Source organism: Bufo gargarizans, unplaced genomic scaffold (assembly GCF_014858855.1).
Source record: "Bufo gargarizans isolate SCDJY-AF-19 unplaced genomic scaffold, ASM1485885v1 original_scaffold_1154_pilon, whole genome shotgun sequence".
In the NCBI taxonomy this organism is placed as follows: domain Eukaryota; kingdom Metazoa; phylum Chordata; class Amphibia; order Anura; family Bufonidae; genus Bufo; species Bufo gargarizans.
In genome coordinates this window covers 34,552-48,562 of record NW_025334257.1, presented here as the reverse complement: position 1 = coordinate 48,562, position 14,011 = coordinate 34,552, and the positions used below count along the sequence as shown (strand labels likewise).

Genomic DNA, 14,011 nt, shown 5'->3' with positions numbered 1-14,011 from the left:
ATACACACTACACCTCCATCCCGCATCACTCTGCTATTCCTGTGCTGACCTCTCACATACACACTACACCTTCATCCGCATCACTCTGCTATTCCTGTGCTGATCTCTCACATACACACTACACCTTCATCCTGCATCACTCTGCTATTCCTGTGCTGACCTCTCACATACACACTACACCTCCATCCTGCATCACTCTGCTATTCCTGTGCTGACCTCTCACATACACACTACACCTTCATCCTGCATCACTCTGCTATTCCTGTGCTGACCTCTCACATACACACTACACCTGCATCACTCTGCTATTCCTGTGCTGACCTCTCACATACACACTACACCTGCATCACTCTGCTATTCCTGTGCTGAGCCTCTCACATACACACTACACCTCCATCCCGCATCACTCTGCTATTCCTGTGCTGACCTCTCACATACACACTACACCTTCATCCCGCATCACTCTGCTATTCCTGTGCTGACCTCTCACATACACACTACACCTTCATCCCGCATCACTCTGCTATTCCTGTGCTGACCTCTCACATACACACTACACCTCCATCACTCTGCTATTCCTGTGCTGACTGTCCATTATCTTACCCTGTTCTCTGTGTGCAGCTCGAGGTGCAGAGCCCTCCAGGTCACACCGTTGGGTACGTTGTGCAGAGCTGGCATCCGTTTGTTCCTAAGTATTGTCTCCTCACGGAGAGCCGGGAGCCGGTCCTGAAGGTGGTCGGTCCGTGTCTTATGTCCAGTTGCTGTGGAGACGTGAACTTCCAGGTGAGTGACCGGGATCTCCAGGCGTCTTCTGTATCCTCCTTGCTGACTTCTTGATGTTTAGCAGATGACTAATTCTCAGCATGATCTTCCTCTTCCTCCTCCACCTTCTTTCTTCCTCCAGGCTTTGCAGTGTCCTCCATGTCTTCTTTATCCAGAGTCTCCCTTCTTCCTTCTCCACCATGCTCTGCAGTGTCGTCCATGTTTTTCTTCCTACTCCTCCTCATCCTCCATGCTCTGCAGTGTCTCCCATGTCTTCTTTATCCAAGTCTTTCTTCTTCCTCTTCCATGCTGTCCTCCTACTACTCCTCTTATTTCATGCTCTGCAGTGTCCTCAATGTCTTCTATATCCAGAGTCTTCCTTCCTCCATGTCTTCTTTATCCAGAGTCTTCCTTCTTCCTCCTCCTCTATGCTCTGCAGTGTCATCCATGTCTTCCTCTTCCTACTCCTTCTCTTCCTCCGTGCTCTGCAGTGTCATTCATATTTTCATTATCCAGAGTCTTCCTTTCTCCTCTTCCTCCATGTCTTCTTTATCCAGAGTCTTCCTTCTTCCTCTTTCTCCATGCTCTTCAGCATCCTTTGTCTGTTCTACATCTTGAATTGTCTTCCCCTCTCTCTCCTTCACCAGCTGGCCTCCAGACCATTGTCCTTGTTCTCATTCTCATTTCTACTTTGATATTCTCCCCCTCTTTAGCTCATTCCGATGTTTCCTTCCAGATCTTTCTCCACTCCTCACCAAACCTTGCATTTCGAGCAGGTGTCTCCATCCTTTCCTGGCCATTCTTCGTCATCTTTTTCTCATGTCTTCTTATCCATTGCTGTCTTCTCATCCATTGCTCTCATCTCATCACCCCCCTCTTTCTCCATCCTTTAGATAAAACCACTGTGTGAGTCTCGCAGTGTGGGCCGGATCAGTAAGCAGTGGAGTGGATTACCAAAGGAAATATTTACAGATGCTGATAACTTTGGGATCCAGTTCCCTAAGGATCTGGATGTGAAGATGAAGGCGGTTCTTATTGGAGCCTGCTTTCTACTGGTGAGTCCTACTATTAGAGATATATCCACCAGACAGTTGGGTTTATGGGAGTTTCCCGGATTACCTCATGGCTGGCCAGTTTGTATGGAGATTGATGAGACTACGTCATTGATTTGAAGTCTGCTGCGGGGTCATTGGTTTAGGGTCTGCTATGGAGTCGTTGGGTTGTGGTCTATTATGGAGTTGTTGGTTGAAGTCTGTTATAGAGTCATTGAATTGTGGTGTACTATGTAGACGTTAGGTTGTGTTTTACTATGGTGTCATTAGGTTGGGGTCTGCTTTGAAGTGGTTGAGGCCTACTATGGAGTCAGCGGGTTGAGGCCTACTATGGAGTCAGCGGGTTGAGGCCTACTATGGAGTCAGCGGGTTGAGGCCTACTATGGAGTCAGCGGGTTGAGGCCTACTATGGAGTCAGCGGGTTGAGGCCTATTATGGAGTCAGCGGGTTGAGGCCTACTATGGAGTCAGCGGGTTGAGGCCTACTATGGAGTCAGCGGGTTGAGGCCTACTATGGAGTCAGCGGGTTGAGGCCTACTATGGAGTCAGCGGGTTGAGGCCTACTATGGAGTCAGCGGGTTGAGGCCTACTATGGAGTCAGCGGGTTGAGGCCTACTATGGAGTCAGCGGGTTGAGGCCTACTATGGAGTCAGCGGGTTGAGGCCTACTATGGAGTCAGCGGGTTGAGGCCTACTATGGAGTCAGCGGGTTGAGGCCTACTATGGAGTCAGCGGGTTGAGGCCTACTATGGAGTCAGCGGGTTGAGGCCTACTATGGAGTCAGCGGGTTGAGGCCTACTATGGAGTCAGCGGGTTGAGGCCTACTATGGAGTCAGCGGGTTGAGGCCTACTATGGAGTCAGCGGGTTGAGGCCTACTATGGAGTCAGCGGGTTGAGGCCTACTATGGAGTCAGCGGGTTGAGGCCTACTATGGAGTCAGCGGGTTGAGGCCTACTATGGAGTCAGCGGGTTGAGGCCTACTATGGAGTCAGCGGGTTGAGGCCTACTATGGAGTCAGCGGGTTGAGGCCTACTATGGAGTCAGCGGGTTGAGGCCTACTATGGAGTCAGCGGGTTGAGGCCTACTATGGAGTCAGCGGGTTGAGGCCTACTATGGAGTCAGCGGGTTGAGGCCTACTATGGAGTCAGCGGGTTGAGGCCTACTATGGAGTCAGCGGGTTGAGGCCTACTATGGAGTCAACAAGATGAGTGCTATGAAATCGTTGGGTTGTAGTTTACTATGGTGTCATTAGATTAGGGTCTATTATGGAGTCATAGGTTTAATAGCTATGAAGTCATTGATTTGGGGTCTACTATGGAGTCGTTGGTTAAGGGTCTATTGTGGTGAAGTTTCGGTCTACGATTAAATCATTGGTTTGGGGTTTTCTGTGGAATCATTGAGTTGATGTCTACCATGAAGTCGTTAGTTTAGGGCAGGCATCCTCAAACTGCGGCCCTCCAGCTGTTGTAAAACTACAACTCCCACAATGCCCTGCTGTAGACTGATAGCTGTAGGCTGTTCTGGCATGCTGGTAGTTGTAGTTTTGCAACAGCTGGAGGGCCGTAGTTTGAGGATGCCTGGTTTAGGGTCTACCATGGAGTAATTGGGTTTAGGGTCTACCATGGAGTCATTGGATTTAGGGTCTACCATGGAGTCATTGGGTTTAGGGTCTACCATGGAGTCATTGGGTTTAGGGTCTACCATGGAGTCATTGGGTTTAGGGTCTACCATGGAGTCATTGGTTTAGGGTCTACTATGGTGTAGTTGGGTTGAGGTTTATGAGAAAGTCATTTGTTTTGGGTTTACTGTGGAGTCATTGGGTTGAGGTCTACTATGAAGTCATTGATGTTGGGTCTACCATAAAATCATTGGGTTGAGGTCTACCATGAAGTAGTTAGTTTGGGGTCTTCTATGGAGTCATTGGGTTGAGGTCGACCATGACGTTGTTGGTTTGGGGTCTAATATGGAGTCGTCGAGTTGAGGACTGGAGTTGATAAACTACTGTGACCTTGTCTGACACTTGTGACTTCTGGACCAGCCGTCATCTTGATTTTTACGCAGTCCATTCTCTCTACAGGACTACGCATTCTTCGAGAGGTCAAGAAGTAAGAAGGAGCGTCACACAGTGATCAGCTAACAGCATCGGGTGCTGCCACTAATGCCTTAAGCCCCTCCTACCGCCATCTGTATATCCTCCAGTTTACACTCGTATAACCCCCACCCCCCATGTACACAAATGTTTACACGTATATGTACGAGCTGCCGTGTTTTCTACAAACTATTATATAACTTCTATCTGTATGTGACAATAAATATTACTGCTCTGTACTCCACAGCGGAAGTCAACTCCATAGTAACAGCCATGACAGCGTCCCCCTATAATGAAGAAGACCCCCCATTACATGTGCCATGACAGCTCACCCCATAATGAAGACCCCCCATTACATGCATGTGCCATGACAGCGACCCCCCCCTTACTGAAGACCCCATCACATGTCCCATGACAGCGCCCCCCTTACTGAAGACCCCCATTATATGCGCCATGACAGCGCCCCCCCATAATGAAGACCCCCCATTACATGTGCCATGACGGCGCCCCCCCATAATTAAGACCCTCCATCACATGTGCCATTACAGTGCCCCCCCATATTGAAGAAGGCGCCCCATCACATGTACCATGACAGCGCCCCCCATATTGAAGACCCCATCACATGTGCCTTGACGGCGCCCCCCCATAATGAAGACCCTCCATCACATGTGCCATTACAGTGCCCCCCATATTGAAGAAGACGCCCCATCACATATGCCATGACGACGCCCCTCCATATTGAAGACCCCATCACATGTGCCTTGACGGCGCCCCCCCATAATGAAGAAGACCCCCATCACATGTGCCATCACAGCGCCCCCCATAATGAAGACCCCCCATTACATGTGCCATCACGGCGCCCCCCCATAATGAAAAAGACCCCCTCATCACATGTGTCACCACAGCGCATCCCCATAAATGTGCAATGACAGCACCCCCCCATAATAGAGACCCCCATCACATGTGCAGTGACAGCACCCCCCATATTGAAGACCCCATCACACGTGCCTTGACAGCGCCCTCCATAATAAAGACCCCCCATCACATGTGCCATGACAGCGCCCCCCCAATAATGAAGACCCCCATCACATGTGCCATGACAGCGCCCCCCCATCACACGTGCCATGACAGCGCCCCCCCATCACACGTGCCATGACGGCACTGAGTGTCCTGGGAAGAAAAAGTGACACACGCAAACATATGTGCTGTAATCCCCTGTGTGTATACTCTGCTGATCTCACCTGCTGCGTCCTGACAGGTCTGCACATGTCTCTGCCTGGATCACATGACTTTTACCCTGCTGCCGTGTGACTCATGTGCAGGTGGAGCAGGTTATATGGTAGCGACAGGGGATCGTCTCATAATCAGACGTCTATCCGTATACTTCAGTCACAGCCAGAGCCGCGGTCACTAATTCATCTGTAATTAATCTGTTACATCATGTCTTATACTCCTGTCACATCCAGAGCTGTGGTCACTATTCTGCTGTTACAGCATGTCTTACGCTCCAGTCACATTCAGAGCTGTGGTCACTAATCTTCTGGTACATCATGTCTTATACTCTAGTCACATCCAGAGCAGCGGTCACTATTCTGCTGTTACATCCTGTCTTACACACCAGTCACATCCAGAGACTAACGGGAAGTCAGCTCCAAAGTCTGTCCTGGTGATTGGGATCTTTCTCCTGGGCTTTCTTTGTTTCTCTGTGTTTTCCTTGTTCCCCTGTCTTTTTCCTGTTGCTGTGTTTTTCCCCTCGTGTGTGCGGTTTATAATCACAAACTTATCAGTTAGACACACCTTCCTAACCTTCCCAATCACTGTCGGCTAGGCGTGTACATATGATAATGATGGTGATGTCATTGTATTACCCAAAATGCATTTCTGCTGTTGGTGTAATGTTGCGCATTTACCCCTAGGTGACACTATTACCTAAGCTATTAGTATCATTCTAGTAAGAGTTAAATATCCAAGTAGGACTTTATCTCAGATTCTATACACATGACATATGGAACCTTAAATCAGAGCTGATTCATTTTAACAAAAAACTAACTAAAACACAGACTTTTGGGCACCGATTAGACTTTTCCCCTACTCTCAGATTTACGTACTGATAATATAATGGACCTTGTTCTCTCACAGATATATATGCGTTCCTTTTGAGAAATATATATATATATATGATAAGATACATAAACGTTCATAATATTCAATATAAAACAATACATGGGTCCTATTGATTATCTTATACTAAAACGTATTGTTCATTATATGTATACATCACATCACAGATTTTCTGCTTCATCAATAGACATTAGACCATAGGGATAATTCGCACCAGTAATAAATCCACAAGGAGACAAGAATGACTTCTCAGACTGGTACATGAACTGTGTCCTTCCCATGAACCTCTTTCGGCCTACTTTAAAATATATAACATATAACAATATGGCCTCTTATGGGTCTAATCAAATCCACTATAATTAGGATATTTAGATATACAATCAGGTCCATAAATATTGGGACATCGACACAATTCAGAAATTTTGGGCTCTATCCACCACCACAATGGATGTGAGATGAAACGGACAAGATGTGCTTTACCTGCAGACTGTCAGCTTTCCCCGCAGACCGTCAGCTTTACCCGCAGACCGTCAGCTTTACCCGCATACCGTCGGCTTTACCCGCAGACCGTCGGCTTTACCCGCAGACCGTCGGCTTTCCCCGCAGACCGTCGGCTTTCCCCGCAGACCGTCGGCTTTCCCCGCACACTGTCGGCTTTACCCGCAGACTGTCGGCTTTACCCGCAGACTGTCGGCTTTACCCGCAGACTGTCGGCTTTACCCGCAGACTGTCGGCTTTACCCGCAGACTGTCGGCTTTACCCGCAGACTGTCGGCTTTATCTGCAGACTGTCGGCTGTAATCTGAGGAATTTACATCCAGATCAGGTGAACGGTGCAGGAATTACAGCAGTTACATCTGTGCCTCCCACTTGTTAAGAGACCAGAAGTAATGGGACAATTGTCTTCTCGGCTGTCCCATGGCCGCTGTGTGTTATTCCCTCATTATCACAATTACAGTGAGCAGATACAAGGTCCAGAGGTCATTTCCAGTCTGATATCTGCATTTGGAATCTGTTGCTGTCAACTCTCAAGATGAGATCCAAAGAGCGGTCACTATCAGTGAAGCCATCATTAGGCTGAGAAAACACCACAAACCCATCAGAGAGATGGCAAAAACATCAGGCGCGGCCAAAACAACTGTTTGGAACATTCTTAAAAAGAAGGAACGCACCGGTGACCTCAGCAACACCAAAAGACCCGGAAGACCACGGGAAACAACTGTGGTGGATGAGCGAAGAATTCTTTCCCTGGTGAAGAAAACGCCCTTCACAACAGTTGGCCGGATCAAGAACACTCTCCAGGAGAAGACTTCACCAGAGTGAATACAGAGGGTTCACCACAAGATGGAAACCATTGGTGAGCCTCAAACAGGAAGGCCAGATTAGAGTTTGCCAAACGACATCTAAAAAAGCCTTCACAGTTCTGGAACAACATCCTATGGACAGATGAGACCAAGATCAATGTGTTCCAGAGTGATGGGAAGAGAAGAGTATGGAGAAGGAAAGGAACTGCTCATGGTCCTAAGCATACCACCTCATCAGTGAAGCATGGTGGTGGTAGTGTCATGGCGTGGGCATGTATGGCTGCCAATGGAACTGGTTGCAGGAATACTCATAGGCACTCATAGTCCAGATTGCTTCATTGATTAAGTCTATGGAACTCAATCTTTTCAGGAGGTCGATTCCTATGATCAGCCAATCATAGGGAAGGTCCACAATCAGTGTGGGATGTCCAATTACTTTCTTGCCTATTTTAAATTTTCACCATGCTGTACCTCTTACCTGCAAAGCGTCTCCGCCGACACTTATCAAACAGCCATCAAACCATTTCAATCTCGGCCTCTTTGCCGTCACATCCATAACCTGTTGGAAATAACTAGATGACAACATAGTGGCTTGTGATCCCGTGTCAAGTAAACCCCTAATCAGCCCCATAAGTTCATCTTAGAGATAAGAATCAACAAAATATCGGCCTTCAACCTGAAACTAATCACATAAGAAATTAGAATGTTCGCTCATCTGACGCTTTTTGAGGATTTGATCCTTTTGCAGCGATGCGACTTCTGGAGAAACCCGGACATTCTTACCGCACGCGGCAGCAGCCCCCACTTTTGGGGAAGACTGGATTATATCGCAGCTTAAAGACGGCGGCTCACAGGTTAACGCTGAGATGACGGGATCACTCATTGGAGAAGACGCATTAGTGCAGGAATCATCATGGTTAGACTGCAAGATAGACAACACGTTAGACACCTCCTCTTTGGCCTCAATTTTAGGGTCAGGAACGCTGCAAGGCAATATAGGATTAGGAATCACATTAGTTTCTTCTACAACCAGCTCGGTGGCCTTGTGTTGGCCTGGGCTCTGAAGCCGCCCTGCCTGCTTTATAGGGCTGAGCTGGGACCTGCAGCCGCCCCTAAAAAAGGCTCAGGATGTTTTTTGATGGACACCTGGGACATCTTTAACTATTTCACTTAATTTAGCCTCTTGATCTGCCAACTGATCAAACCGATCATTTGATTTGTGCACAGTTTGGTCTCGTGGTGTACCCTCACTAGAGGTGGGAGACCGACTTCTAGGTGAAGAAGAGGGCTCAGGCCTACCTTCCTTCTGTTGTCTGGGCCTGTTGTTCCAGCGCCTGTATCCCGGGGGACCCCTATTATAATATTGGGGACGGTAGTTAGACCTCTTATGACCATTATCATCCCCCTCTGACCCATTGGGGCTATGAGGTTTTGTTTGCTTGTGTGTTACCTGTTGTCGCTGGGTTTGTTGGAAAGGTCCTGTAGACGGAGGGTACCTGCGTGGCTGCGTTTCAAATCCTAGGTTTGGGTTTATTTTAGCTTCTGCTACGTTTTGTTCTGGGGACCTTTTGTATCTCCTCTCACCCATAGCGGGGCACTCACTGATGTTATACAGGGAGGTGGCAGCCGTCACCAATCTGTCCAAGGGAGCTTTAAGATCGAGATCTCTGGCTGGGCTAAGCTTAATTTGCCTAGGCATTGCACCGTTAAACAGTTTGAATTCCCTAGATTCCCAATTTGGGGACCTATACGCTAACCCATAGGCATTTTTAAGGATAGAGAGGAATTCCCGGAGACTTTGAGTCTATATGTGAGTTTCTAAGTATCACGTTTTGCAGCAGTAACAGTCCGGTAAGGGCCGAATTTTTATTTCACCTCTTGCAAAACATCCCGCCAATCCCGGATCCCCCTGTCCTTGATGGAAATAAAGTAGTGGCGATATTTATTCTCAAATGCCCATGGTGGGAATCTGATTGATCCTGTCCGCAGCAGAATGCAATTTTAAAGAATCCATGGTGGACTGGTACAGTTCAGTGATCAGCAATTTCAGGAGAACCTCTCTTAGAGATCTTAGGTACAGTGGCATTTAGAAAAGTAATGATACTCGAGGAACTCTGATCCCCTTCTGCACACTGAGTATTTTTCTTTCTAGAGACCACTTCAGCATATGACGGTCGCCTGGAATTCTCCTCTCCCTTGTGGGCAAACTCATGCCTGCCCCGTACGGAATAAGCCCCATAATCGCTCATACTCCGACCACTTCCATCGTACCCACTTGGCACAGGTGACTTAACCCTAACATTCCTCTCTAGGGGAAGGTGTGGGGGGGCACTTCTGTGGCTTTTGGCGTCGCTAGCGCCGAGTAAGGAAACGCCTGATTTCATTGGGTTAATGCCTCCTGTGTAATCGTGCCATCACCCTCGGGTGGCTTAGGACCTCGGATGGATTCACTTTAAGAGCGCGTGATGATGATCTATCTATATTTTGGTGTGTGAGAGTCGGAGGATCCCAAAATATCTCATTATCAGACAGATCGCTTTCATCATTGACTATAGTATGGCTTGGTCTGTCTGCTGAAGTCTGCAATAACGGAGGTTCAGCTCATCTGCCTCCCTTTTAGTTGATGATAGGCATCATGGCGGAGATCGAGTTCACGCTTTAAGTCCTCGATCGATGCTTTTGCAGATTCTTACTCCGTTTCTATACAGGATATATAAGCCTGCATGTCTGTTATATGCATATTTCTACTCTTTAAGAGGGTAGTGACTTCTAATATTGCATAAAGGACTGGTGGCAACATCTATAAGAGGTGTTGGTCTTTACTGGCGTTACTTTTAAGCACAGAAAAATAGTCTCCTGACTGTACCAAGTGATGTCCATACATCCACACATTCTCTCTTGGCTTCTGCCTGCTGCTCACTTAGGGTACTTTCACACTAGCAGCAGGACGGATCTGACAGACTGTTCATCCTGTCGGATCCGTCCTGCCGCTATTTTGCCGTGCCGCTGGACCGCCGCTCCGTCCTCATTGACTATAATGGGGACGGAGCGGAGCTCCGGCGCAGCACAGCATTGCATGGCGAAAGGCCGCCGGACTAAAACTACATGTCCGACCGCCTCTCGCCGTGCACTGCCATGCTGCGCCCCGTCCCCATTATAGTCAATGAGGACGGAGCGGCGGTCCAGCGGCACGGCAAAATAGCGGCAGGACGGATCCGACGGGGTGAACAGCCTGTCGGATCCGTCCTGCCGCTAGTGTGAAAGTGCCCTTAAACCATGCAGTTACATCCTGATCTAAAGTAAACCTTGAATTTACATATTCAACAATGTTATGGATGAACTGTCCCGGGCTAGATGGACTACCTCCTGTAGCTTCACCAGAACCCGCTTCACTACCGGCTGCGCTCACTTTCCTTACCAATAATTGTACATAGATAGATGAACAATCTCGTTAGCCAAGAAAATTATGGAACGTTTTACTATTTGCACAAATAATTACTAAATTAACATCTCAGCAGTGCCTCCATCTTTATGTCGGGGATATAAAGCAAATGTTTTTATTAAAAAAAAGGATCAAAAGAAAAATTTCAAAGGGTATTGATCCTCGAGGTGGACATATAAAACACCTCAAAAAGAGATCGTTGTTAATTTTATTATGTTGTGCAATCAGTAAATCATGGTAAAAGTGTCTATGCAAAAATATAAATGATTTATTAAACAATAACTTAAATACAATAGAAATTGAAAGGGAACCTGTCACTGGGATTTTGGGTATAGAGCTGAGGACATGGATTGCTAGATGGCCGCTAGCACATCCGCAATACCAAGTTCCCAAAGCTCTGTGTGATACATATGCAAACTAACCTGAGATGAATCAGAGCTTGAAAATATGACTCTTCTCTGGTCACAAATGTAAGATATGACTCTTTTATGTTAATTTGCATATGTATCAAATCGTTTTTTTTACACAATAAAAGCACAGAGAGCTATGGGGACTGGGTATTGCGGATGTGCTAGCGGCTATCTCCATGCCATGCCTCAGCTCTATACCCAAAATCCCGGTGACAGGTTGCCTTTAATGAATATAAAAGTTAATAATATGCAATAACACATAGTGATATGCAGTACCCAAAACTCATCACTAGATGGCACTAATACAAAGACCAACGTATACACGGTACCTCTCAAACATAAAATGTAATACGATTCATCTCGACCAAAATCGTCAGATATAAAACTCAATAATGTAAATAATAGAACCCTTGCTCTGCACAACACTATGACAAATCTCGGATAATCGGGTAGGATTGTCACACAACTTATAAATGATCAAGCCTGGTATTGACTGTGGAATGAAATTATTCAAATCAGAGAATTTCTCTGAAATCAATATTTAGATATTTTATTCAGTAATATGCATCTTTACTGAATAGTGACAATATTGATGTAGCAGGTTCTAACACTATACATCTGCCATACAACAGGGAGTCTTCTAAATATCAGGCTGATTAATGTATATCAACACTACACGGAATAAAGTTATACGTTACCCGAGAAGGCAGATGATGTGCAGAGACCAAGGGAAGTCAGCTCCAAAGTCTGTCCTGGTGATTGGGATCTTTCTCCTGGGCTTTCTTTGTTTCTCTGTGTTTTCCTTATTCCCCTGTCTTTTTCCTGTTGCTGTGTTTTTCCCTCGTGTGTGCGGTTTATAATCACAAACTTATCAGTTAGACACACCTTCCTAACTTTCCCAATCATTGTCGGCTAGGCGTGTACATATGATAATGATGGTGATGTCATTGTATTACCCAAAATGCATTTCTGCTGTTGGTGTAATGTTGCTCATTTACCCCGAGGTGACACTATTACCTAAGCTATTAGTATCATTCTAGTAAGGGTTAAATATCCAAGTATGACTTTATCTCACATTCTATACACATGACATATGGAACCTTAAATCAGAGCTGAGGGATTAATTTTGACACAAAACTAACTAAAACACAGACTTTTGGGCACCATTTAGATTTTTGCCCTACTCTTAGATTTACGTACTGATAATAATATAATGAACCTTGTTCTCTCACAGATATCTGTGCCTCCTCTACTACTTCAATGGGTGATTAATGGTTAGTTAAAATAACACATCTTTGCCTAGACAGAGATTCATTAGCAAGGTTTGTACCCTAAACAGTTTTCATCATACTCTAGGAATATATGCGTTCCTATTGAGAAATATATATATGATAACAGATACATACACGTTCTTCATAATATTCAATATAAAACAATACATGGGTCCTATTGATTATCTTATACTAAAACGTATTGTTCATTATATGTATACATCACATCACAGATTTTCTGCTTCATCAATAGACATTAGACCATAGGGATAATTCGCACCAGAGAGTCTATAGAATATCCCTATCTCAGTAATAAATCCACAAGGAGACAAGAATGACTTCTCAGACTGGTACATGAACTGTGTCCTTCCCATGAACCTCTATCGGCCTACTTTAAAATATATAACAATATGGCCTCTTATGGGTCTAATCAAATCCACTATAATTAGGATATTTAGATATACAGTGGATATAAAAAGTCTACACACCCCTGTTAAAATGTCAGGTTTCTGTGCTGTAAAAAAAACGAGACAAAGATAAATCATTTGAGAACTTTTTCCACCTTTTAATGTGACCTATAAACTGTACAACTCAATTGAAAAACAAATTGAAATCTTTTAGCTGGAGGGAAGAAAACAAAAAACTAAACTAAAATAACTGGGGGTGTCGCTGTGTTCAGAATGAAGCAATCACATCCACAATCCTGTTAGATAGGAGTCAGCAGACACCGGCCGTCATGTAAAGGGCCTCTGATTAACCCCAGATAAAGCTCAGCTGCTCTAGTTGGTCTTTCCTGAAATGTTCTTAGTCACATCCCACAGTAGAAGCCACGGTCCACAGAGAGCTTCCAAAGCATCAGAGGAATCTCAGTGTTAGAAGGTATCAGTCAGGAGAAGGGGACAAAAGAATTTCCAAGGCATTAGATAAACCATGGAACACAGTGGAGACCGTCATCATCAAGTGGAGGAAATATGGCCCAACAGTGACATCACCAAGAACTGGACGTCCCTCCAAAACTGATGAAAAGACGAGAAGAAAACTGGTCTGGGAGGCGACTAAGAGCCCTACAGCAACATTACAGGAGCTGCAGGAATATCTGGCCAGTCCTGGCCGTGTGGTCCATGTGACAACAATCTCCGTATTCTTCATATGTCTGGGCTATGAGGTAGAGCGGCAAGACGAAGGCCTTTTCTTACCAAGAAAAACATCCAAGCCAGGCTACATTTTGCAAAACACATCTGAGTCTCCCAAAAGCATGTGGGAAAAGGTGTTACGGTCGGATGAAACCAAGGTTGAACTTTTTGGCCCTAATTCCAAAAGATATGTTTGGAGCAAAAACAACCCTGCACATCCCCAAAAGAACCCCATCCCCACAGTGAAGCATGTTCTTCTTCAGCTGGAACTGGGGCCTTAGTTAAGCTAGAGGGAATTATGAACAGGTCCAAATACCAGTCAATATTGGCCCAAAACCTTCAGGCTTCTGCTAGAAAGCTGAACATTAAGAGGAACTTCATCTTTCAGCAGGACAACGACCCAAAGCATACATCCAAATCAACCAAGGAA

At 45.9% G+C, this 14,011-nt stretch overlaps 1 protein-coding gene across 1 annotated transcript; it reads left to right on the top strand.

Annotated features, from left to right (window-relative positions):
• Positions 1 to 426: 426 nt before the first annotated feature.
• LOC122923011 (phospholipid scramblase 1-like) lies at positions 427 to 4,147 on the top strand (the record flags this gene model as incomplete). The annotated part of the gene is made up of 3 exons (XM_044273801.1): positions 427 to 783; positions 1,656 to 1,817; positions 3,890 to 4,147. Coding segments are annotated over 3 exons (579 nt in total), but the record flags the coding sequence as incomplete, so codon positions are not given.
• Between the last annotated feature and the right edge of the window lie 9,864 nt (positions 4,148 to 14,011).